The sequence below is a fragment of the Oncorhynchus nerka genome, linkage group LG21 (genome assembly GCF_034236695.1).
Source record: "Oncorhynchus nerka isolate Pitt River linkage group LG21, Oner_Uvic_2.0, whole genome shotgun sequence".
Taxonomy (NCBI): domain Eukaryota; kingdom Metazoa; phylum Chordata; class Actinopteri; order Salmoniformes; family Salmonidae; genus Oncorhynchus; species Oncorhynchus nerka.
Window position 1 is genome coordinate 9,562,953 of NC_088416.1, and position 25,468 is coordinate 9,588,420.

Sequence of the window (25,468 nt, forward strand, 5' to 3'; positions counted from 1 at the left end):
CACCTTTGACACACTGGAACACATTATCAAACGACAAATGAAATACTATAGAAATAACAATGCCACAGACACCAAACCCATTGAAACTTTAGATTGTAGACCATTACCTCAGCGTAGTCATTATGTATTGAGGGCACCATGTAACAACCACAAGCATATCCTCAGGTCATTACAGGTCTCTATTGCAAAAGGCATATTTCGATGAAAATAACCTGTATGAATAAAGGTTAAATGGAAAAACAATATGGGGGTGTAGGGAGATCTCCAATGAGCTGGACGATTCTCTTATCACTCATCTTGAAAAAAACATATACTTAACTTGGGAATCAATCAATCCATCATTAACACAAGGGAGTGATCTAATAATTTATTATTGAAATATTGAGAAAAAACAAATTGGTACAATTTAAGGCCAAGTGGCAAACAATAATGCCAGCACTAGGGATGAAGGTGTGAGCATGCGGGTCTGGCAGAGGAGATGTAGTCGTTGTGTGTGTGTGTGTGTTTGTATTTGGTGTGGGAAAAAAGAAAAACAAGAAAAACCCAAGGCCAGCATCAAGTGGTGTGCACATACACAGTGGACACACCCAGTAGACTACTGGTGCAAAAACAAAGTGTGTGTCACTGAGATGGGCGTGGCCCAAGAGCCCAGCTAAAGGATGGGCAGCCAGAACAGTACGTAATGGATGATGAGATTAGGTTAAGTGGGCTGGAAGGAAAGATGTGCTGCATCAGCCGCCAAAGGCTGCTTAGGAAAGGTACGTTACCAGGCAGTGGAGGCTGCTGAGGGGAGGACGGCTCATAAAAATGTCTGGAACAGAGCGAATGGAATGGACTCAAAAACATGGAAGCCATGTGTTTGTTACCATTCCAGTAATTTTGCTCCAGACATTACTACGAGCCCATTCTCCCCAATTAATCTAAACTGCACTTTCTAAATTTACAGTATCTATTACAGTGAAAGAATGCCATGCTATTGTTTGAGGAGTGCACAATTTTGAACATGAAAAGTTATTCAAACAAATTAGGCACATTTGGGCAGTCTTGATACAACAGCTTGAACAGAAATGCAATGGTTCATTTGATCAGTCTAAAACTTTACACATACACTGCAAAATATAAATTGCACCTGGGCTGGAATAATATATTATGGTCTTTATCTTGCATTTCAAAGATGGTACAAAAAAAATATTAAAGAACGGTTGTTTTTTTCTTTGTATCATCTTTTACCAGATCTATTGTGTAATATTCTCCTACATTCCTTTCACATTTCCACAAACGTCAGTGTTTCCTTTCAAATGGTAACAAGAATATGCATATCCTTGCTTCAGGGCATGAGCTACAGGCAGTTAGATTTGGGCATGTCATTTTAGGCGAAAATTGAAAAAAAGGAGCAGATCCTTAAGAGGTTTTTAAGGTGCCACCAACTTCCTGTGTTACCAGGATATGGGCACAAGTGTTCTATTTAAGGAGATCTACCATCGCCGTTTTGATATGTGGACTGTGACGAATTTGTGCATATTGAATGTTACATGAATTGTGTAAATGTATCTATGGTATTTGTTGTACTATAATACATTTTGTCTTCGGTTGTATTCAATCCCTATTGTCTCTCTCTACCTAATAAAGAGATCTTGGATGCAAGGTGGTTTATTCTCCTCCTTTAGGATGTTATTGTGTGAGTCTTTGGGGTGCAAAAGCCCTTATTCCCCCTTCTGGTAAGTTCAGGTAATTACACCCTGAGGTAAAATCATGATTTTTCTTCACACATTTTATACTGTAAGCTTGACCATGGGCTTGAGTTTCATGCAAACAATATATAACTCAAACATCAACAAAGCAGATCATTTTACCAGCTTTGTTTGATCAAAATCAAGTGGTGAAGAACCCAAAGTATGGCTGCGTCCTGATTCTTCACCCTTTAAAAAATATTTGCACTTGCACACTTCCGGTCATGGATTTAACAAGTTGAAATTCTCTCTAGCCAACGACTAAACCAATCCCATTGCTTTTAAATTCATTGATGTGTGCAAATGCAGACTTCGGGAGAAGGGTGGAGAATCGGGATGCAGCCCAAAGCAATTGCCACCTGCTCCTTCTCCAAAGTATTTCCAGCCACGTGAACAAACAGGCATTTAATCATCAGTGGTTTGGCATCATACCGAGTGTGGCACAGAGATCCAACATACTCAAAACAATGTTCAAAAAAGAAAAAAAGAAAAAAAAGATTACACAATGAACTGTATAAATGTCTACAGACTCCTCAGACAGGACCTCTTCAGTGTTTAATACTACAATATACAAACGCAAGGCCAAAAACAAATCCTGTTGGTGTACTGCTTAGTTAAGAACATACATTTAATTTAAATGTACTATATGACCATTCAAATAAGAGTTACATGACTCCTCACTAACCGACAGACAGGCTGTGGCCCAGTATCATTTCAGCCCCTAGCCACTTCTCGTAGCCTCTAGCCCTTTGGTGTTCTCAGATCCTAAAGAACGGATATGGTGAAAGCTCAGCTTTTAGCCTATTTGGGAGGTTATATTCCCGTATAACTTTGCCTACGCCTTGGTTCTATGGAATCTATCAACGCCAAAAGGTTCACGCTTAGAAGAAGTAGCTGGGACCGAAATGGAAGCAGGCCTATAACCTATTATTAAAAAAATGTTTTTTTTCTCCTCCTTCAAAGGTGATTGGGAGTACAAAGCTCAATGCATGACCACTTTCTGGAGCCTGAACCTGAAGACCACGCTCCCCTTAGGCATTTATCTCTAGATACATAAACAACCCAACATTTAAAAAAAACAAAATAATTTAAACTTTCACAAGGACAAAGCAATTGGTTCGTTTTAAACTAGACATCATTATGAGACGTAAAACAGAATGGGAACGAAACATACATAAGAGCATTCTTCTGGGTCAACACCACAAGCATTACTGCAATGCTCGCAAATACCCCATCCCTCTGGCCTCGCTTAGCTGTCCGGCCTGCTCGTTATCCTCTCCCCGTTACTCGCAGGCAGTCTTTGTTCTTTAGACCAGTCGGATACAATTTGCAGTTCTCCATCCATATTGTCCATGACTGGAGCTTAGGCCTTTAAAAATTCACATACAAAAAAATAGATGAACTCTCCATTTTCCAATCGTGTAGTTTCCTCATTTAAGGAAGTGACATTCAGGTCAGGCAAAATTGGACAGTCATACTTCCATTGCAACCGGAATGTTGTGCCACAGTGGGTCTTTGTGAGACTCGGGAGTAGACTTGACTACTTCACTACGGAAACCCTTTTTCAAATGAACTCTGACGAAGCAGTGTTCAGCACGCAGCGACAAAAAGCATCATTTGTGCATCGTGAACAGGACATGTACAGTGTAGAACTTGACACGTACAAAATCAACAATGGCACTGACGTTTACCCTGTGTGCTGCGTCATCGGATTAACACCTACTGAAACCACTTGTACTGTAGGTGTGCTTGAGATGATGCACTGCATCTCTGTCTGTGTCCAACTTAAAACTATAGAACAATTCTATGGATATTGTTCCTGGAGACCAGAACCAGCACCTGGGTGTGAGTACTGGTTTTTTAATTGATCGGTCTTAAAACGCTGAAATATTATGGCTGCGTTTAGACAGGCAGCTCAATTCTGATCTTATTTTTACCAATCAAATCAACTCTGAAAAAGATCTGATGTGAAAGGTCAAAAGGCCAATTAGTGTGTGTGTGGGGGGGGGGGGGGGGGATCAGAATTGGGCTGCCTGTCTAACCACAGCCTATTTGGCAGGAGATTTGTACAGCAAAGAGCAAAGATTAAGGTCATTGAGTGAGCCATTTGGGTCCAGGTGCAGTGCAGGGTTTAAGTTCAATTGACTTGTACTGAGTTCAGTGGTGGTGACCACAAAGAGCTGTGGCCAAGCCAGCCTTGCTCTCAGCAGTTCTTGATGGGCTTGCGCCTCATGACAGGGTAATGACGTTCTTGCCTGAGTCATGTGAACTGGACTTTAGTGCTCTCTCCAAAGGGACATTGGAAGTGCTACTCCAGAGCAGTCTCTGGCCCAGGATAAAGTATGCATGTCATTGTCATCAACCTTCATATATAACCAGAACTTCTGACATTAAAAAAAAAACATGCTTTGTCCAGTTCTTGTCCCTTGTGCAGCTTACTGAACACCTAAAAATTCATGTAAAAAAATTAAAAAGCAGCTAAATGTGCTAACAAGACATTCCACATTGCACTATGGCCCTCAGCAAGTATGGATTGTGCGTAAATCCCAATTTTGGCAAAACACTTCTCTTTCTGTGTGGGGAATGCGGTGTTGAGCTGTATGTTACTGTGCAACATCCCTATAACATTCACACAACACAGGTGGTTTCATCAATGAATCCACTCAAAAAAGACTAGGCTTTCAGCTAATAGTCCTGGCTCATGCCTGACCCAGATTCGATGGTAAAGATAATGAAAATCTGGATGCAGTGCAGCGCTCCGGGCCAGCAGAGAGCGCTGTAGGTCCAGACACCACAACCCAGTCAGTTCACCAAAAGGACATCCTCGTATGTTGTCGTTCTGAGGGAAGAAACAAGCACTTAACACGATAGCGCATACACATGTAGAAAAACATAAACGTCTCTCAACCGTGATAGAAAGGATAACAGTGAATGCATCTGTTATTGTCTGGTCATTGAAGTGGCATCTACTGCTGATCATTCTACAGGGGAACATCCATCCCCATCAAGGCTAGTTGGAGCCATCACCATCAACTTACACCAGTCTGACTCCTTCAGATCGGCAAACACTGAAGAGGTTAGGAGCTGGAGGGTGGATTCTGAACCAGGCCTTGACTTCTACCTTCAGTCTTGACCTGTGCCCTCAGACCTACCTGTCACAGCAGCAGAAGAAGGAGCAGGGCGAGGTCTCGAGGCCCCGGTACATGCCCGAGCTGGGCGTGTCAGTGCACTCTGCGATGAAGGCGTGCAGGTCCGTAATGTGGTAGGGCTCCTGGGTTTGGTGCTGGAGGGACAGGAGAGGAGACATGCATCCATGTTTAGGGTTACCCACTTTCTGCATCTCAAATGGCATCCTATTCCCTATGTAGTGCACTACCACCGACCAGGACATTGTCTAGGGAATAGGGAACCATTTGGGACACAGCCACCATGTGTACCGTGATCGGTTGGCTTTCACTAGGTGTTGTCGTTTGGAATTGGCTTCTGTTTGTACCGCTATGAGCAGTGAACATGAACGTTCTTCATGAGGACTGCAACTCTAAATATGAATCTACATCCCACAAAATGTATTATGCAAATCCAGCTATACGCCTCAACTCCAAATGAAAGTAAAAGACAAGCAGCAAATAAGAAATTATACAATGCTTATATTTTACATTCATTTGGATTAGAGTCTGTTTAAAGGGACACTTCGGGATTATGGCAATGAAGTCCATCTACTTCCCTAGAGTCAGATGAACTTGTGGATATCATTTTTATGTCTCTGCGTGCATGCAGTTTGAAGGAAGTTGCTAACTAGAGTTAGCGCAATTGCCAAATAGCATTAGAGCAATGACTGGAAGTCCAGAGTAACTGCAAGCATGCTAATAGATACTATTGTCTTCCAGTCATATTGAGAAATTACCTCTAACTTCCTTCATAGATAAAGGGCTATAATGACTCTTGGCTGTACCTTGATCTCTGAAAATGCACATCGCTGAAGAACATTTTCAAATTAAATCTCACTGTGGATGACGAGTTTTACTGTATTATTTACACAGATCTGTGCTCTTTTGCCTGACGAAAATGTCGCCCTTTGTTGTTACCTTGATGGTCTCGTAGGCACCGGTGATGAGGGCGATGAAGAGCGACAGTACCATGTAGATGAAGAGGGAGATGAAGGTGTACAGGTAGACCTGGCTGAACACCCACACCAGTGTGCTGCTCTCCTGCATCTCAGAGAAAGTCACAAACATGTCGTCGCCGTTGATCAGCGAGAACAGGCACTCTGACACCATGGAGAGAGAGCGGAACTGACGGAGGGCGAGAGAGAGGGAAACAGTTCAATTACATTCCATGTACAGTGGGGCAAAAAAGTATTTAGTCAGCCACCAATTGTGCAAGTTCTCCCACTTAAAAAAATGAGAGAGGCCTGTAATTTTCATCATAGGTACACTTCAACTATGACAGGCAAAATGAGGAAATAAATCCAGAAAATCACATTGTAGGATTTTTAAAGAATTTATTTGCAAATTATGGTGGAAAATAAGTATTTGGTCAATAACAAAAGTTTCTCAATACTTTGTTATATACCCTTTGTAGGGAATGACAGAGGTCAAACGTTTTCTGAAAGTCTTCACAAGGTTTTCACACACTCTTGATGGTATTTTGGCCCATTCCTCCATGCAGATCTCCTCTAGAGCAGTGATGTTTTGGGGCTGTTGCTGGGCAACACGGACTTTCAACTCCCTCCAAAGAGTTTCTATGGGGTTGAGATCTGGAGACTGGCTAGGCCACTCCAGGAACTTGAAATGCTTCTTACGAAGCCACTCCTTCGTTGCCCGGGCGGTGTGTTTGGGATCATTGTCATGCTGAAAGACCCAGCCACGTTTCATCTTCAATGCCCTTGCTGATGGAAGGAGATTTTCACTCAAAATCTCACGATACATGGCCCCATTCATTCTTTCCTTTACACGGATCAGTCATCCTGGTCCCTTTGCAGAAAAACAGCCCCAATGCAACTCAGCATTCTTTGTCCTCCAAACACGACGAGTTGAGTTTTTACCAAAAAGTTCTATTTTGGTTTCATCTGACCATATGACATTCTCCCAATCTTCTTCTGGATCATCCAAATGGTCTCTAGCAAACTTCAGACGGGCCTGGACATGTACTGGCTTAAGCAGGGGGACACGTCTGGCACTGCAGGATTTGAGTCCATGGCGGCGTAGTGTGTTACTGATGGTAGGCTTTGTTACTTTGGTCCCAGCTCTCTGCAGGTCATTCACTAGGTCCCACCGTGTGGTTCTGGGATTTTTGCTCACCATTCTTGTGATCATTTTGACCCCACGGGGTGAGATCTTGCGTGGAGCCCGAGATCGAGGGAGATTATCAGTGGTCTTGTATGTCTTCCATTTCCTAATAATTGCTCCCACAGTTGATTTCTTCAAACCAAGCTGCTTACCTATTGCAGATTCAGTCTTCCAAGCCTGGTGCAGGTCTACAATCTTGTTTCTGGTGTCATTTGACAGCTCTTTGGTCTTGGCCATAGTGGAGTTGAGTGTGACTGTTTGAGCTTGTGGACAGGTGTCTTTTATACTGATAACAAGTTCAAACAGGTGCCATTAATACAGGTAACGAGTGGAGGACAGAGGAGCCTCTTAAAGAAGAAGTTACAGGTCTGTGAGAGCCAGAAATCTTGCTTTTTTGTAGGTGACCAAATACTTATTTTCCACCATAATTTGCAAATAAATTCATCAAAAATCCTACAATGTGATTTTCTGGATTTTTTCCCTCATTTTGTCTGTCATAGTGTACTTATGATGAAAATTACAGGCCTCCCTCATCTTTTAAGTGGGAGATCTTGCACAATTGGTCGCTGACTAAAATCTATTTTTCCCCAACTTTATTTCATAGGAATATAGCTTAGGGAGAGAGACTGTTAAATTACACAAACAACCATGTGACTTAACATGACCATCTCACTATATTGGTTCAACATTTTTCAGGATTCCGTACACAATTTTTTTAATACAAAATAAATCCCTTACGGCCATCTTACTGGCAAGGGCCAGTAAATATGGAATTATAATAATAGACAAATCACATGTTCATAACACAGTACCTCATTATTGTGCAAAATCCCAAAATGTACCATTGTGCATCATCACTGAACCATATGGGGTGTCCCCCTCCAGATTCACTTTCCTTTTCAATCTATTTGCCGACCCGCTCTGCTATTGGCCTTCTCCTGTTAGCATGTCTGCCTTTGCTTCAAAATGGTGGCCGTCTGTACCTTGACGTGATAGGGCCCCAGCACGATCCAGCCACAGAAGCAGTAGCCCAGGTAGATGACAGCCACACAGCTGCAGAACCGGATCACGTTGGGGAACGCAGCTCGCAAGGTCACGATCAGGATCTGAGAGGGAGAGAGCCAGGAGAGTGGGTGAAACACTGTCATCGTTAGTGTGTGTGTGCGTGTGTGTCTGTGTGTGTAGGCAACTTACATTGTACTTCTGGAAGAAGCTGAGGTAGCGAATGACTCCGACCCACACCAACAAGGTGGAGGTCCCCAACAGGATGCCACACTCATCATATGATGACAAATTCTGTATGGAGAGATATTCAACTCATAAATGCCTCATGAGCATAGTACAACAACCTTTATCATAACCCAAACTGAGATACAATTTTGAGTGGTGATTTCAAATAATTATTTAGCATTTTCCTCTGGGAAAAATAAAAGGTATTCTATTCTACTCTGAGCAGTAGAGGAAATAGTCCCCTAGAGGGGGACTGACCTTGGATTCGATGCCAATCTTGATGATGCTGCCGATGACGGTGAGGACATCACTGATGATGAGCAGGATGTACCAGCCGTTGATGAATTCCATCCTTTCGTCCCAGCTTACTTTCCGGCCCAGGTTGGTCTTGAAGAACTCGACAAACTCCTGTTACACAGAGACAGAGAGAGACAGAGACAGAGAGAGACAGAGACAGAGACAGAGAGAGACAGAGAGAGAGGAGTTGGGTGGCCCTACTGGGAAGACGAGTTATCACACCTTCTCAGATTTTGTGTTGCAGAACATTACTCGAAGAATGGAATCACTTCACAGAATGCCAATCACCTCCCCATCAAAAAAATATATTTTCTCTCCTTCTCCCACCCCACAACCCTATAACAAGCAAACAAATGTATCTACAGTTTGTTCTCAGATAATATATGCCATTTAGCAAACGCTTTTATCCAAAGTGACTTACAGTCATGCATGCATACATTTTACGTTATGAGTGGTCCCAGGGATAGAACCCACTATCCTGGCGTTGCAAGAGCCATGGTCTACCAACTGAGTTATAGAGAACCACCAGATTGGATGTCCCTCCTTTTCACCACATTCTCTCTTCCTGCCCTCTACCTCCCAGTGACTTACGGCCTGTAGTATGATGCCGCGGAGTATGGAGCGGCCACACAGCACCAGGGACAGTATACAAACGATCACCACCACCACGTCAAACGTTACCCGCGTGTAGTTCTCCGCTGAGAGGGAGGGAAGGAAAGAGAGGAGTTAGTGGTTTCATCAAGTAGAAGCAGAGGGGCGAATACTTACTTCCACTTCAGTAAATCTTTCATGTTGACATCAATAATGTCTTATGAGGTCAAATGAAGATGGCGAAAGGGGAGATTGTTTAGTGTCTAAATAGTGTTTGTTTGTGGTTAGAAGTTGGACCGGTTCATTTCTGTCTGGTCATTCTGTGTGTAGTTTTGTATTGACCCATGCATATATATATATATATATATACATACACACACACATATAAATAATATATATATATATAAATAATATATATACATATAAATAATATACATATATAAATAATATATATACATATAAATAATATATATATATACACATAAATAATAGATATATATATAAATAATATATATACATATAAATAATATATATACATATAAATAATATATATATATTATTTTTTAGCCAACTCTCTTATCAGGTCTCTAAAAAAAATGGTTTACTACCTCGAGATTCTCCTGGGTCGTAATAATTAGGGCACACCGTCTAAAAATAGTTAGCAACGGAAGTAGTTCAGGTAGTCCCTACGTTTCAGTCCGTTTATTGCTTAATTAATATTACCCTGGTGAAATAAATGTCTAATAAAAACAAAACGTCTATCTCACCGTGGCCTGACACACTGGGGTCTTTACACTCCTTTATAAAAGCCTGGTTTTCCAGACTGATCCTCACTTTACCACTGTGAGCCTTGTTGTCCAGGACTATCTGGAGAATCAGATGGAAAGAGCAACAGATCAGACATTCCTACAGGTAACTAGCACTTGCTGTAAACGTTGCCAATAAAATTAAACATAAAAAAATGGTGGACTCTTCAAGGGATAATAAACTCAGCAAAAAAAGAAACGTCCCTTTTCAGGACACTGTCTTTCAAGGATAATTTGTAAAAAATCCAAATAACTTCACAGATCTTCATTGTAAAGGGTTTAAACAGTTTCCCATGCTTGCTCAATGACCCATAAACAATTAATGAACATGCACCTGTGGAACGGTCGTTAACACACTAACAGCTTACAGATGGTAGGCAATTAAGGTCACAGTTATGAAAACTTAGGACACTAAAGATGCCTTTCTACGGTCTCTGAAAAACACCAAAAGAAAGATGCCCAGGGTCCCTTATTATCTGCGTGAACGTGCCTTAGGCATGCTGCAAGGAGGCATGAGGACTGCAGATGTGGCCAGGGCAATAAATTGCTATGTCGGTACTTTGAGACGCCTAAGACAGCGCTACAGTGAGACAGGATGGACAGCTGATCATCCTCGCAGTGGCAGACCACGTGTAACAACAACTGCACAGGATCGGTACATCCAAACATCAAACCAGCGGAACAGGTACAGGATGGCAACAACAGGAACGCACAATCCCTCAATCAGTGCTCAGACTGTCCGCAATAGGCTGAGAGAGGCTGGACTGAGGGCTTGTAGGCCTGTTGTAAGGCAGGTCCTCACCAGACACCACCGGCAACAACGTCGCCTATGGGCACAAACCCCCCGTCGCTGGACCAGACAGGACTGGCAAAAAGTGCTCTTCACTGACGAGTCATGGTTTTGTCTCACCAGGGGTTATGGTCGGATTCGCGTTTATCGTCGAAGGAATGAGCGTTAGACCGAGGCCTGTATCCTGGAGCGGGATCGATTTGGAGGTGGAGGGTCCGTCATGGTCTGGGGCGGTGTGTCACAGCATCATCGGACTGAGCTTGTTGTCATTGCAGGCAATCTCAATGCTGTGCGTTACAGGGAATACATCCTCCTCCCTCATGTGGTACCCTTCCTGCAGGCTCATCCTGACATGACCCTCCAGCATGACAATGCCCTCAGCCATACTGCTCGTTCTGTGCGTGATTTCCTGCAAGACAGGAATGTCAGTGTTCTGCATTGGCCAGCGAAGAGTCCGGATCTTAATCCCATTGAGCACGTCTGGGGCCTGTTGGATCGGAGGGTGAGGGCTAGGGCCATTCCCCCCAGAAATGTCCGGGAACTTGCAAGTGCCTTGGTGGAAGAGAGGGGTAACATCTCACAGCAAGAACTGTCAAATCTGGTGCAGTCCATGAAAAGGAGATGCACTGCAGTACTTTATGCAGGTGGTGGCCACACCAGATACTGACTTTTGATTTTGACCCCCCCTCCCTTTGTTTAGGGACACATTATTAAATTTATGTTAGTCACATGTCTGTGGAACTTGTTCAGTTTATGTCTCAGTTGTTTAATCTTATGTTCATACAAATATTTACACGTTAAGTTTGCTGAAAATAAACGCAGTTGACAGTGAAAGGATGTTCCTTTAAAAAAAAAAAGTTTATAACAAAACGGGTCATAGCTTACCTATAATATACAGGCAATGAAAAGGTTTCCACAGCAACTACTACACACTAAACAGGTTACAATGAGCCACAGACTGGGTAGGACCATTTGCAGGAAGTGGTGGGGGAGGGAAGGGGGGTGGGACTCACCGTTATGAAGAAGGTGTAACAGTCAGGAATCTCGTTGTTGATGATGGTCTGAATGTTGATGGCCTTTAGGTGGAACTGTATCGTCACGTTTATGAGTCTAGACAACAAAGAGTGAAAAGAAAAAAACATGAGGGACATCAGGGTTGTGTCAAAGTGAAAGCAAAGAAAAGTTTTCAAACATTTTGCAACACAAAACAAAAATGTATGTTTCTTATTGGACAAGTCCAGGTAGACCCTCCCCTTTTTTTTGTTAGTTTTCCGTCTAATGAACATAACTCAGGGCAATAGGTAGTGTGTAAACAGTTTGAATGTGTGTGAGAGCGATAAAAATTAACAGTTAGATGGGACATCCATCTTTGTAGTATCTATCTTAGTGGTATACCGACAGAAAACATGAGCCCGAAGTCATTTGAAAAGACGTGAAAAATGAAGCCTTACTTGTGGAACTTGAGGGTAAAGTTCTTGTAGTCACTGCCGAAAGGCGCTCGAGGGACTGACATAGGGTTAACCCCCACACAATCTAGTAACAGGACAGAGAGAGAAGTTAGTCATTTCAGGGGCTGTTAATGTTTTTCCTTACAGAAATAGAATTACACTGAAATAGAATTACCATTACACTGAAATAAATGTATGTTCTAGTAATTATATATCTATGGTTATTCTGTTCTGGTGATCATGTCAAGAGTCAAAAGGCGGGCCATTTCAATACCAGTTGATTTCTGTTGTTCAATGTGTTTTCCCTTTAGTCAGTAGTATTGCCCCAAGTGTCAGCTCATATAAGGAAGTGGGGCTTCCTACTACTTTCACATGATTGGGGAACAATACAGTATTTACACACATTTAGTCAATAAAAAAAATATATACAGTTACGATTAATCGTTCCTGAAAAGATGACGTGGTACCCGAAATAAGCAGCTTAGCATCTCTTTGGCTAGGAAATGAAATAACTTAACTTATTATTAACGGCCGGCCGCCCAACAACCTGCCCGCTTGACCCTATTCCCTCCTCTCTTCTCCAGACCATTTCCGGAGACCTTCTCCCTTACCTCACCTCGCTCATCAACTCATCCCTGACCGCTGGCTACGTCCCTTCCGTCTTCAAGAGAGCGAGAGTTGCACCCCTTCTGAAAAAACTTACACTCGATCCCTCCGATGTCAACAACTACAGACCAGTATCCCTTCTTTCTTTTCTCTCCAAAACTCTTGAACGTGCCGTCCTTGGCCAGCTCTCCCGCTATCTCTCTCAGAATGACCTTCTTGATCCAAATCAGTCAGGTTTCAAGACTAGTCATTCAACTGAGACTGCTCTTCTCTGTATCACGGAGGCCCTCCGCACTGCTAAAGCTAACTCTCTCTCCTCTGCTCTCATCCTTCTAGACCTATCGGCTGCCTTCGATACTGTGAACCATCAGATCCTCCTCTCCACCCTCTCCGAGTTGGGCATCTCCGGCGCGGCCCACGCTTGGATTGCGTCCTACCTGACAGGTCGCTCCTACCAGGTGGCGTGGCGAGAATCTGTCTCCTCACCACGCGCTCTCACCACTGGCGTCCCCAGGGCTCTGTTCTAGGCCCTCTCCTATTCTCGCTATACACCAAGTCACTTGGCTCTGTCATAACCTCACATGGTCTCTCCTATCATTGCTATGCAGACGACACACAATTAATCTTCTCCTTTCCCCTTCTGATGACCAGGTGGCGAATCGCATCTCTGCATGTCTGGCAGACATATCAGTGTGGATGACGGATCACCACCTCAAGCTGAACCTCGGCAAGACGGAGCTGCTCTTCCTCCCGGGAAGGACTGCCCATTCCATGATCTCGCCATCACGGTTGACAACTCCATTGTGTCCTCCTCCCAGAGCGCTAAGAACCTTGGCGTGATCCTGGACAACACCCTGTCGTTCTCAACTAACATCAAGGCGGTGGCCCGTTCTTGTAGGTTCATGCTCTACAACATCCGCAGAGTACGACCCTGCCTCACACAGGAAGCAGCGCAGGTCCTAATCCAGGCACTTGTCATCTCCCGTCTGGATTACTGCAACTCGCTGTTGGCTGGGCTCCCTGCTTGTGCCATTAAACCCCTACAACTCATCCAGAATGCCGCAGCCCGTCTGGTGTTCAACCTTCCCAAGTTCTCTCACGTCACCCCGCTCCTCCGCTCTCTCCACTGGCTTCCAGTTGAAGCTCGCATCCGCTACAAGACCATGGTGCTTGCCTACGGAGCTGTGAGGGGAACGGCACCTCAGTACCTCCAGGCTCTGATCAGGCCCTACACCCATACAAGGGCACTGCGTTCATCCACCTCTGGCCTGCTCGCCTCCCTACCACTGAGGAAGTACAGTTCCCGCGCAGCCCAGTCAAAACTGTTCGCTGCTCTGGCCCCCCAATGGTGGAACAAACTCCCTCACGACGCCAGGACAGCGGAGTCAATCACCACCTTCCGGAGACACCTGAAACCCCACCTCTTTCAGGAATACCTAGGATAGGATAAAGTAATCCTTCTCACCCCCCCCTTAAAAGATTTAGATGCACTATTGTAAAGTGGCTGTTCCACTGGATGTCTTAAGGTGAACGCACCAATTTGTAAGTCGCTCTGGATAAGAGCGTCTGCTAAATGACTTAAATGTAAATGTAATAAAGCAATAAAAGCAATGGTCAATCATCAAACGTGGCCCTGGAAAGCCACAAGTCGTGCAGGCTTTTGTTCAAATCCGGCACAAAGCTCATCCTTTTTCAACCAGTCAACTAATCATCAAAAACATGATAAGCCGAATCAGGTGTTTTAATGCTGGAACAGAACTACATTTAGTGCAACCCACTCCAGTGCAACCCACTCCATAGGGTGCCATTTGGGAAGCGAAAACACTGTGTAGCTCTAGTACCAGGGTTGGTGACCACTGGCATAATGAAAGAAAGTAGATCGATGTACCTGTGATAACATGAGGGTCAATGTTGAAGGTATCATTGGCGGGGTCGATGCTGCCCTTCTTGTAGTACTGCTGGCAGAGAGAGAGGGCACTCCCGTTCACCCCGACCCCATAGACATATGCATAGCGTCCCACCGTGGTCTCGGGTAGCATCAAATACTGTGAGGGAGAAGGAAGGGTACGAGGATGGAGAATAAGGCCCTGCTCTAATATTTAAAAAAACATATTCATCCCTCTTTCCTCCCTAATTTGAGGTAATCAGTGTTCTGTATGAGGATTCGTGGACGATTAGTGAACGTTTCCACACTACCTCTTCCACCAATCAAACTCGCTCAGATCTGTGATTACTTCAAAATGATGCAGGGAAGGAAAGGATACATTCTAAATATTCAAACAGGGCCTAAGAGTTGGAGGCTTTTAGTTGAAAGTAGAGGATGAAAATATGAAGGGGACGAGATGTGGTCCTTCTTTGCGCTGCATGGACATGTTTCCATATCAGTCTGTATGCCGGGTCGTGTACATTCGGCACCAAAAGGAGAGATTTGCTGAAACCCTCATTAACATTTTCGTTTTTTTTTTTTTTTCTATTGCATGCCCTAACGAACATGACCCAGGTGTCGTTAGTGACTGTTACCTGGTCTACGGCGTAGAAGATGTGTTCGTAGACGTCGCTCTGTGTGTACACGGCCAACGTGTCGTCGGAGCCCTCGTCATAGTCCTTCAAGAAGATGTGCTTAAAGGACATGGTGTTCTCCTCCTTGAACGTCACCACCATCTGGTTGCTGAGGCCAAACAACACCAGCTGAGGGAGGGAGGGAAGTAGGGATTCAGGTGTTTTATTGAAGGAAAGCGACTGTTCGCAACTATAACATAACCCTTTTTGCTCATAGGGAAATTATAGAAGTTAATGTTGTAAAGATTGTCGGTCCCTATTTAAAAACGTCAGATGCACAGACATCCTATCCACCAATAGGAACGGTGCACATGAAACAAGGTGTCAGTTGTTATGGACTTCAGGATTGTTGGTCCTGCCATAAAACCCGAGCTTTGCCATGAGGGAGTTTAAAATGTACTGTTCATACACTCAAAGTGCATATGAAACTAAATGGGTGTAGTTACCTGCACCGTGACAATGATAATCTTGAGCAGCTGCAGGCCCAGTTTGAAGGGCTTGCGGCCCTTGGCGTGGAACTTGTCACAGGGGCTCATGAAGAAGTACTTGAGCTTCCTGCGCAGGGCCTCCTCTTCCTGCTCTGCCCCCAGCCAGCCCCCCGCCGTTGCTGTGGGCAACCGGGGGTTGCCATGGCTGTGTCTGTGGTGAACATGCTTGTCGCTGCTGTCGCTGGAGCCGTAGCCGTGAGGAGACACAGAGGAAACCAACCTCTCCTTCTCTGGAGAGACAGATGGAGAGCGAGGGAAGAAAAAAACATGTTAGCAGCGATAGAAGGATAGTGAGAGTGGCTATCTGCAATAGCGCACCGCTAACGACACTCCATATTAGTGCCATTTCCTCTGTGAGCACCGACGCGGTTTACCCAGTGTATGTGGCTTTGAACCGTTGACACTGTTTCTTACCGATGAATAGGCTACGTGTCATAATGTTACCCTTCAGTGAGTGACAGCTCTTGTACTAGTTTGGGCAGCTTTCATTCACTACATTTCCTAATCTCCCTCGCCTCATGTAGTCATCCTTCATCACGTCTCTATCTAGCAAAACCCTGGGAGGTGACACAGGCCAGCTTATTAAAACAACACCCAGATCAGAGGCCCTGGGCTGAGCCGGGCGAGACAGACAGCCTCCCTGGAAGGAAGCGGGTGATTGGTGTGCTATAGCTGACGGCTCCGCCCCTCAAGGCAGACAGAAACACACCACTGGAGATGGAAGACACAGAAAGACTCCAGGGATGGTCGGGCTACTGCTACGCTACTACACCAGTCTGACTTGGTAGTCATTTGTCAAAGGAGCAGAGCTTCGAGGTGCGATGCTACACATTTCGTTTTGGCGTCGTCGATAACGTAAATCATAAAAGGTGTAGTAAACCGCTGGTGAAAGCTTACTTCAACCTCAGAGTTGACCAAAAAAAACATGTGACAATAACAGACTTGGAAGGGAAATGTGGACCACATAGTTAGTGGGTAAAAGAGCTAGTTCAGCAGTATTAGAGAAAAATGAAGTTGAACTTGGAAATGAACTGCTGTCAACTCTTGGGTCACCTCACATCTGGTAAACAGGATGTGAGTTTACCAGAACTCAGACCCAGACCTGAAGACACAAAATCTGGTCTGACGGACGTAGAAGAGATTATCACTGATGTGTGTGTGTGTGTGGCAAGGGTGATATCTCAATGTTTACCTAATAGTAAGTCATCCACAATAATCACCTGCATATCTAACGATCTTTAGTTCGGCCAAGTGAATGAGAGAAGCCTATCTAGAGGGGGTGACCTGCCTACATTATATCAACAACTTGCACACCCAGAACCTTGCAAGGTCACAAAAACTCAGACATGACAGCAGTTGCGTGACTCTCCCTGTCAAAAACAATTCAGACCTGCGCTGAAAGAATTTGACTTTGTAACATTTCGTGCCAGCAATAGGAGCCCAAGCCAAGAAATTGACAGATCTTGATGGGGCATTCGTCAAAACAAAATTGCAGATGATGAGGGCTTGTTGCTGAGCCGCACTAAGAGATAGAGTCAATCAAACTGAATAAATCCGCTGAAAATCCTGCTGTTCCGGTTCAGGGCAGTCAATGGTGTGTTAGAGAAGGCTTAATAGACAACCCTGCACCTTGTCTGTCAGTCATAGTCAGCACTGTGACCATCAGTCTGCCAGCATCCCTAACGCTACAACGGATCAGCAGCGATCAGTCTGCACTGGGCAACCTCATTGGAACCAGTAAACAAGCAAAGCTGCTCCTCGTCTCTGTCAAATCTTAACTCTCTTGGACTCTATTTCCTGTTTCTATTTCCTCCTGTGGCAAGAGGACATGGTTATGAGGTGGACTTTTTGTTATTTTTAACTTTAATCTGTTTCTTAGTCTCAAAATGCACATCAGCCAATTAAAATTGTTGATTTACTTGCACGTTATAGAACGCTACATTGTAGCTGGTCCAGTCAGATAACCTGGCACATGTTAGCGCTATGCTAGCCTCACCAGCTGACAGTGACTATTTCCTGTAACAAATTCTGCATCAGCCTATAAAAGATCTTAGACTTTATATCCAACAACATTTGTTGAAAAATATATCAACCCTGGACACCTGAGGGACATTTTAAACCTATAAATTCAAGGTTTACTTTTGTTCCGCTGGTGTGTAACAATGTTATGTTCCAATATTGCATTGACGCATCTTTGACTAGGCTACTAGTACTAACAGACAACATGTTCACGGTTTCCAGTTTTTGCTTATTACCATTGCTTCCATGTGGCTCACACTGCTAAAAAGTGGTTGACTCGAAATCGATAGTGCACTTTAACCATGGGTTCGAGCCCCCCTTGCATGAAGCTTTTTTTGCTGTAGAATCTTTTTAAATAATAATCCTTTATGCTTGATTCAACACGCATGTGACGAAGTGCATGATTATAATAATAACGTCTGTGCCCAAATATTATATATATATTTTATTTTGTCGACCAAGAGTAATCTGTTCTTTCGACCAATCGATAAACCTTTTACCTTATCACAAGTAGACGTAATTGCAATTGATTAAATCCTTCCAATAGAAAAATTGAACTTTAATTAAATGAGTTGACTCTTCACATGGGATGATTTCACTGAACAACAAAAGAAAGGGAATATTGAATGATCCCCGATGATCCATTGCATCTCCCAAAAACATTTTCAACATACATCTGTAAAATGATAACCTAAGCTTTAGTTTCTAGACTGTCTTCCTTTCAGGCTTCTATGTCTTCTCCCTGGACCTCCTCAAATGTCCACCTCTTGAACATCAGACTGAGGCCTCATCTTCACTGTCACTTTCCAACCTTGTTGAGGATGGCTCATTGTCAGGCTCAAAAAGTCTCAAATTTGCACAGATGGCCACCAATTTTTCAAACCTTGAATTGGTCAGCCTGTTGCGTGCTTTGGTGTGCGTGTTCCCAAACAAGGACCAGTTGCGCTCTGAGGCGGCTGATGTTGGTGGGATTTGGAGGATGATGGAGGCAACAGGGGAAAGAGCCTCAGATCCACAAAGTCCCTTCCACCAGGTGGCTGATGAGATATGTTGGCATGACTGCCATATTGCATCTCCATCCCAAAGCCCTAGCTTGGAAGTGTACTTCCTTCTCCAGACTGCCAAGAACCTTGCCCTCATCCAGGCCAAGGTGGCGAGACACGGTAGTGATGACACCATAGGCCTTGTTGATCTCTGCACCAGACAGGATGCTCTTGCCAGCATACTTGGGGTCCAACTTGTACGCTGCGGCATGTATTGGCTTCAGGCAGATGTCTTCACACTTTTTGATCTATTTCAGAACTGCAGTTTCCTCTGCTTGGAGCAACAGTGAAGTGGGCAGGGCAGTATGGATTTCTTCTCTTACATCTGCAAGCAGAGTCTGAACATCAGACAGGATGGCATTGTCTCCCTCAATCCGTGCAATGGCTACTGCTATAGGTTTCAGGCTGCTTACCACTCTCTCCCAAAATACATCATCCAGGAGGATCCTCTTGATGGGGCTGTCCGTATCGGCAGACTGTGATATGGACATTTCTTGGAGACTCCTTCCCCTCCAGGACTGTCAAACATGATGACAACACCACCCCAATGGGTGTTGCTGGGCAGCTTCAATGTGGTACTCTTATTCTTCTCACTTTGCTTGGTGAGATAGATTGCTGTTATAACTTGATAACCCTTCACATACCTAACCATTTCCTTGGCTCTCTTGTAGAGTGTATCCATTGTTTTCAGTGCCACGATGTCCTTGAGGAGCAGATTCAATGCATGAGCAGCACAGCCAATTGGTGTGATGTGAGGATAGGACTCCTCCACTTTAAACCAAGCAGCCTTCATGTTTGCAGCATTGTCTGTCACCAGTGCTACCTTCTGTGGTCCAAGGTCATTGATGACTGCCTTCAGCTTATCTGCAATGTAGAGACCGGTGTGTCTTTTTGTCCCTTGTGTCTGTGCTCTTGTAGAACACTGGTTGAGGGGTGGAGATTATGTAGTTAATTATTCCTTGCCCAGATTATTCTACCACCCATCAGAGATGATTGCAATACAGTCTGCTGTCTCTAGGATTTGCTTGACCTTCACTGGAGCTCTGTTCAACTCTGCATCCAAAACATGAGTAGGTAAAGACTGTATGGTTCGAGGGGTGTATGCTGGGCGAAGAACATTCAGAAATCTATTCCAATACACATTGCCTGTGAGCGTCAGAGGTGAACCAGTTGCATACACAGCTCGAGCAAGATATTCATCAGCATTTCTCTGACTACATTCCTCAATTGAGTCAAAAAAACTTCTGATTCCAGGAGGAGCATGAGCTGTTGCTATCGATAAGGTGTCTGATTCATCATTTTCACCTCGAATAGAAGTAGAGGGACTTTTGTCAGAGGTTGCTTGTTGTGAGCACTGAGGGAACTTTATGCACTTGGCCAGATGATTCTGCATCTTTGTTGCATTCTTCACATATGATTTGGCACAGTATTTGCAAATGTACACAGCTTTCCTTCTACATTAGCTGCAGTGAAATGTCTCCACACATTAAATAGTGCCTGTGGTATTTTCCTGTAAAGATTAGAAAAAAATTAGTAATAAAAAACAACAAATATAATTCCATGTACAGATAAATAGATTAAATAACTCATTTGTAAGATAAATGTTGTAAAATTAAATATGTATGGAAACAGGTGAATTAACACTCCTCGGTTAGCAGGCTCAAGCAAGTTAAAATCCACATGGTAGCAAAAACGAACTAGCAGAAATTGTTAACAAGTTAGGTGATTTAAAACACACTTTGCTGTAGGCTGCCATTTACTAGTTAACAAAAAATCATGTATGGCATATAAAATGTATTCACCCCACCTAGTATTGTATTCAAAACATACCAGAAAAGATGTCGTCCTAGGCTCAGACAGTGCAGTAGTGTGGGCTCAATAGCATCTCATCAGTGTGCAAGATCTGAGAATCAGTTGTACATGTGATGAAAGAGTGCACTGCACATGTGATGGAAGAATGCACAGTGCATGCAGAGGGTTGAAATTCCATTGAATTTGGGAAAGTTTAATCAAAATATGCCACAAGACCTAGAATTGCCTTGTGTAACCCACAAGAAAAAGATTCACTGTTATAAGCTAACTCTTTTGATAAGCAAAATATCCCAAATTCCAGGGCTTAACTTTCCATGGAAAAATTCCAACCCTTTGCAACCCACAAATGAAGTACTGTAAATGAGTCAAAAGTATACTACGGCATGAGAAGAAAAAATGTATTGACTGCTTACAAGACAATTTGTAAACCCCTGACCCACACACAGTGAAGTGCAGAAGTGAAAGCCTATGTCCACAGTCATATGGGCACCATAGACTACGACACATGTGAGAGGAAGTTAAGTAACTGGGTGGTGGGAGGTTATCACAGAGTATGGTAGATGGAGAACCTGGGTCAGTCTGGTTTAAAATGTAGCAGACGTGCTATGGTGGTAGCGGGGAGCAAGAGTAGTCAGTCTTTGGAGTCCTGGAGGGGGCTCATGAAACTGTTTCTTTCAGCTTCCAACGCTATAGAATTTTAACGGAATCCCTGGGACGCCCAACTAATAATTTAAAATGCTTGTGGTGGGGGCTAGTGTTTAGGGTAGAGATGTCCCAGGGATCCCAGATAGCGCTAAACCCTGGAATTTAGGAATAATTGCTTGAATCAAGACTCATGAGCATTGAAGTACAGCAAATCAAATCAAATTTTATTTGTCACATACACATGGTTAGCAGATGTTAATGCGAGTGTAGCGAAATGCTTGTGCTTCTAGTTCCGACAATGCAGTGATAACCAACAAGTAATCTAACTAACAATTCTAAAACTACTGTCTTATACACAGTGTAAGAAGATAAAGAATATGTACATAAGGATATATGAGTGAGTGATGGTACAGAGCAGCAAACAGTAGATGGTATCGAGTACAGTATATACATATGAGATGAGTATGTAGACAAAGTAAACAAAGTGGCATAGTTAAAGTGGCTAGTGATACATGTATTACATAAGGATGCAGTCGATGATGTAGAGTACAGTATATACGTATGCATATGAGATGAATAATGTAGGGTAAGTAACATTATATAAGGTAGCATTGTTTAAAGTGGCTAGTGATATATTTACATCATTTCCCATCAATTCCCATTATTAAAGTGGCTGGAGTTGGGTCAGTGTCAATGACAGTGTGTTGGCAGCAGCCACTCAATGGTGGCTGTTTAACAGTCTGATAGCCTTGAGATAGAAGCTGTTTTTCAGTCTCTCAGTCCCAGCTTTGATGCACCTGTACTGACCTCGCCTTCTGGATGATAGCGGGGTGAACAGGCAGTGGTTCGGGTGGTTGATGTCCTTGATGATCTTTATGGCCTTCCTGTAACATCGGGTGGTGTAGGTGTCCTGGAGGGCAGGTAGTTTGCCCCCGGTGATGCGTTGTGCAGACCTCACTACCCTCTGGAGAGCCTTACGGTTGAGGGCGGAGCAGTTGCCGTACCAGGCGGTGATACAGCCCGCCAGGATGCTCTCGATTGTGCATCTGTAGAAGTTTGTGAGTGCTTTTGGTGACAAGCCGAATTTCTTCAGCCTCCTGAGGTTGAAGAGGCGCTGCTGCGCCTTCTTCACGACGCTGTCAGTGTGAGTGGACCAATTCAGTTTGTCTGTGATGTGTATGCCGAGGAACTTTGAAACTTGCTACCCTCTCCACTACTGTTCCATCGATGTGGATAGGGGGGTGTTCCCTCTGCTGTTTCCTGAAGTCCACAATCATCTCCTTAGTTTTGTTGACGTTGAGTGTGAGGTTATTTTCCTGACACCACACTCCGAGGGCCCTCACCTCCTCCCTGTAGGCCGTCTCGTCGTTGTTGGTAATCAAGCCTACCACTGTTGTGTCGTCCGCAAACTTGATGATTGAGTTGGAGGCGTGCGTGGCCGCGCAGTCGTGGGTGAACAGGGAGTACAGGAGAGGGCTCAGAACGCACCTTGTGGGGCCCCGTGTTGAGGATCAGCGGGGAGGAGATGTTGTTGCCTACCCTCACCACCTGGGGGCGGCCCGTCAGGAAGTCCAGTACCCAGTTGCACAGGGCGGGGTCGAGACCCAGGGTCTCGAGCTTGATGACGAGCTTGGAGGGTACTATGGTGTTGAATGCCGAGCTGTAGTCGATGAACAGCATTCTCACATAGGTATTCCTCTTGTCCAGGTGGGTTAGGGCAGTGTGCAGTGTGGTTGAGATTGCATCGTCTGTGGACCTATTTGGGCGGTAAGCAAATTGGAGTGGGTCTAGGGTGTCAGGTAGGGTGGAGGTGATATGGTCCTTGACTAGTCTCTCAAAGCACTTCATGATGACGGAAGTGAGTGCTACGGGGCGGTAGTCGTTTAGCTCAGTTACCTTAGCTTTCTTGGGAACAGGAACTGCGATGACTGCGATGGCGGGATAGAATAGAACAATTTCAAGGCTACAATTTTCCTTGCTGAAAGTGGCCATCAGGTATAATTTCCTACCTCAAACTTGACAAGTGTAAACTATTATTAGCTAATTCTGTCAGCAGCAGGTCAACATAAAGCGAACTCTTTGCCTATTTCATCCAGAATGTCTGTAGGGGAGAGTGGGGTATGTTGAGCCAAAGGGTAAGTTGGCCACCCTTTGTTTCTAGGTAACCATGCACAAAATGTATGATTTGACCAAATATTTAGGAAGAAGTCATGATTTCATTGAGTCTGTGGCGGAAGAAACCACATGGAATGTGGTAAGCAAGTTAGGTCCAACAAACTGTTTATCACAAACTCAAATGAATTTATTGTGCTAGAGGTTTCATGATGCTTGCATATAAACCAAAGCAGATCATTTAAAGATTGTTCTATACATCACTTGGGGTCTCTATAAGCGTCAACATGAGGCCCTAAACCTATCATGAAAGTTAATCCTTGTAGTTCTGTTTGCCTTGGGGTAAGTTGAGCCAGTGGCAATGGGGTAAGTTGAGCCAATGGCAAGTTAAGCAAATTGAAGTGTTTTCTTCCTAGGTGTAATGCAATACATTATTGCTGGGATATGAGGTAACACCAGGTAACACCAGGGCCTGCCTTATATTAAAAGTGTTTAAAATATACTGTGTTTGTTAGGTGATAATACTGTGTTAAAAGATGAGTAAAATGTTTAAAAGACAAAGCGATTGTGATTGTTTTGAATTGTGTTTGAGAAATATGGACATGGTTTTAAAGAGGTAATGATAATATGTAGGCGGCTCAACTTACCCTGTGAATATGGATAGCATAACGCTACTAGACGCTACTAAATTCTATTGGAAATATGGCGTCATTCAGGATTCAGGAATAGCATACACACAACGACTCATATTGCACACATTAAAGCTGTATGACTTGCCCAGAAACAGCGATCACATGATTAAAAACAAAACATATTGTGGATAACTGACTAAATATGGTGGATGGTTTTGTACACATTTAAGCAATAACGCTTCTTCCAGTCAGTGTTTGGAAACATTGTAACACAACATTGTTGATGCTGCTGCGTCAACCTCATACAATGTTACCGTGTTGCACAATGTTACTGCGTTATACAATGTTACTTATGCATTTATTCACGATTAATCACCATTCATTTTGTACCTAGAATGAGATGTATGTTTTATGGAGATGATTGGCATGACAGCCCTCTTGTAGAGCTACGTTACACAAGTAGAATATACTCAGGGCCCTCCTTTCAGTGAAAGACATGCCACAATATAACAAACCATTTAAAAACACACAAAGTTACAAAGTAACATGTCAGAAAATTCTTGAAAATAACTTGTAAACAACTCAACATACCTGAACCAGCGCCTCCGTGGTTGCAATTCCCGCTTGCTGTAGCCATGTAAACGTTTTGAAACTATAAATAAATATGCGACATAAAAATCTGAACTGTTTCAGAATAAGCGAAGGCAAATAAAAGCTGTTATAAAACGCGAGTATATTGTTGGCGTGGAATTAACTGTCCGAGAAGATAGCCATGAGGACGACGTTTTTCTGTGTGTTCTGCATTTACTGTAGAGGTTCAGCATCAGGACAAGACATAACTCGCTTCCTCAGGCGACATCACGTGACTCATGTGTCACGTGACTGCACAAGGTGGCGCTTGTTCTCATCTCTTTCAATTCAAACGGCAGTATTGGCATGGGGAACGTGTTCACAGTGCAAAAGCAAGCGAAATAAACCTTTTTTTTATGAAGAGTTATACATTACACTCACCAAAGTTCAAACAGAATAAATACATTCAAATGTCGTGTTATGTCTGTATACAGTGTCGTAACCATGTGCAAATAGTTCCAAGGTCAAAAGGGAAAATATATGTTCTTCACTGGTTGCCCTTTTTGTTGTGGCAACAGGTCACACATCTTGCTGTGGTATTTCACCCAATAGATATGGGAGTTTATCAAAATCATTTTTTTTGTGGGTCTGTGTAGTCTGAGGGAAATATGTGTCTCTAATATGGTCATACATTTGGCAGGAGGTTAGGAAGGGCAGTGTGGACATAGCCTGTCTTCTCTTTAGAGCCAAGTCTGCCTACAGCAGCCTTTCTCAATAGCAAGGCTATGTTCACTGAGTCTTT

At 43.7% G+C, this 25,468-nt stretch overlaps 1 protein-coding gene across 1 annotated transcript; it reads right to left on the bottom strand.

The window, feature by feature from the left end:
* Positions 1-353: 353 nt before the first annotated feature.
* On the bottom strand, positions 354-24,941 carry LOC115103818 (mucolipin-1-like). The gene is made up of 14 exons (XM_029624782.2): positions 24,688-24,941; positions 15,792-16,063; positions 15,307-15,474; positions 14,675-14,831; positions 12,184-12,265; positions 11,746-11,842; positions 9,904-10,003; positions 9,137-9,243; positions 8,507-8,656; positions 8,213-8,314; positions 8,002-8,124; positions 5,816-6,022; positions 4,883-5,013; positions 354-4,569 (listed from the first exon to the last, which is right to left on the bottom strand). Exons 1-14 carry the CDS (start codon positions 24,731-24,733, stop codon positions 4,533-4,535), a joined length of 1,779 nt encoding a protein of 592 aa, XP_029480642.1. The 5' UTR covers positions 24,734-24,941; the 3' UTR covers positions 354-4,532.
* Positions 24,942-25,468: the final 527 nt, after the last annotated feature.

Excerpts from the sequence above, each read along its gene's own strand:
- LOC115103818 (XM_029624782.2), bottom strand. The coding sequence starts at position 24,733 with ATGGCTACAGCAAGCGGGAATTGCAACCACGGAGGCGCTGGTTCAG. Across the intron at positions 16,064-24,687 it reads CCACGGAGGCGCTGGTTCAG|AGAAGGAGAGGTTGGTTTCC; the intron begins GTATGTTGAGTT and ends CTGTCTCTCCAG. Across the intron at positions 11,843-12,183 it reads TTTACCCTCAAGTTCCACAA|ACTCATAAACGTGACGATAC; the intron begins GTAAGGCTTCAT and ends TTTGTTGTCTAG.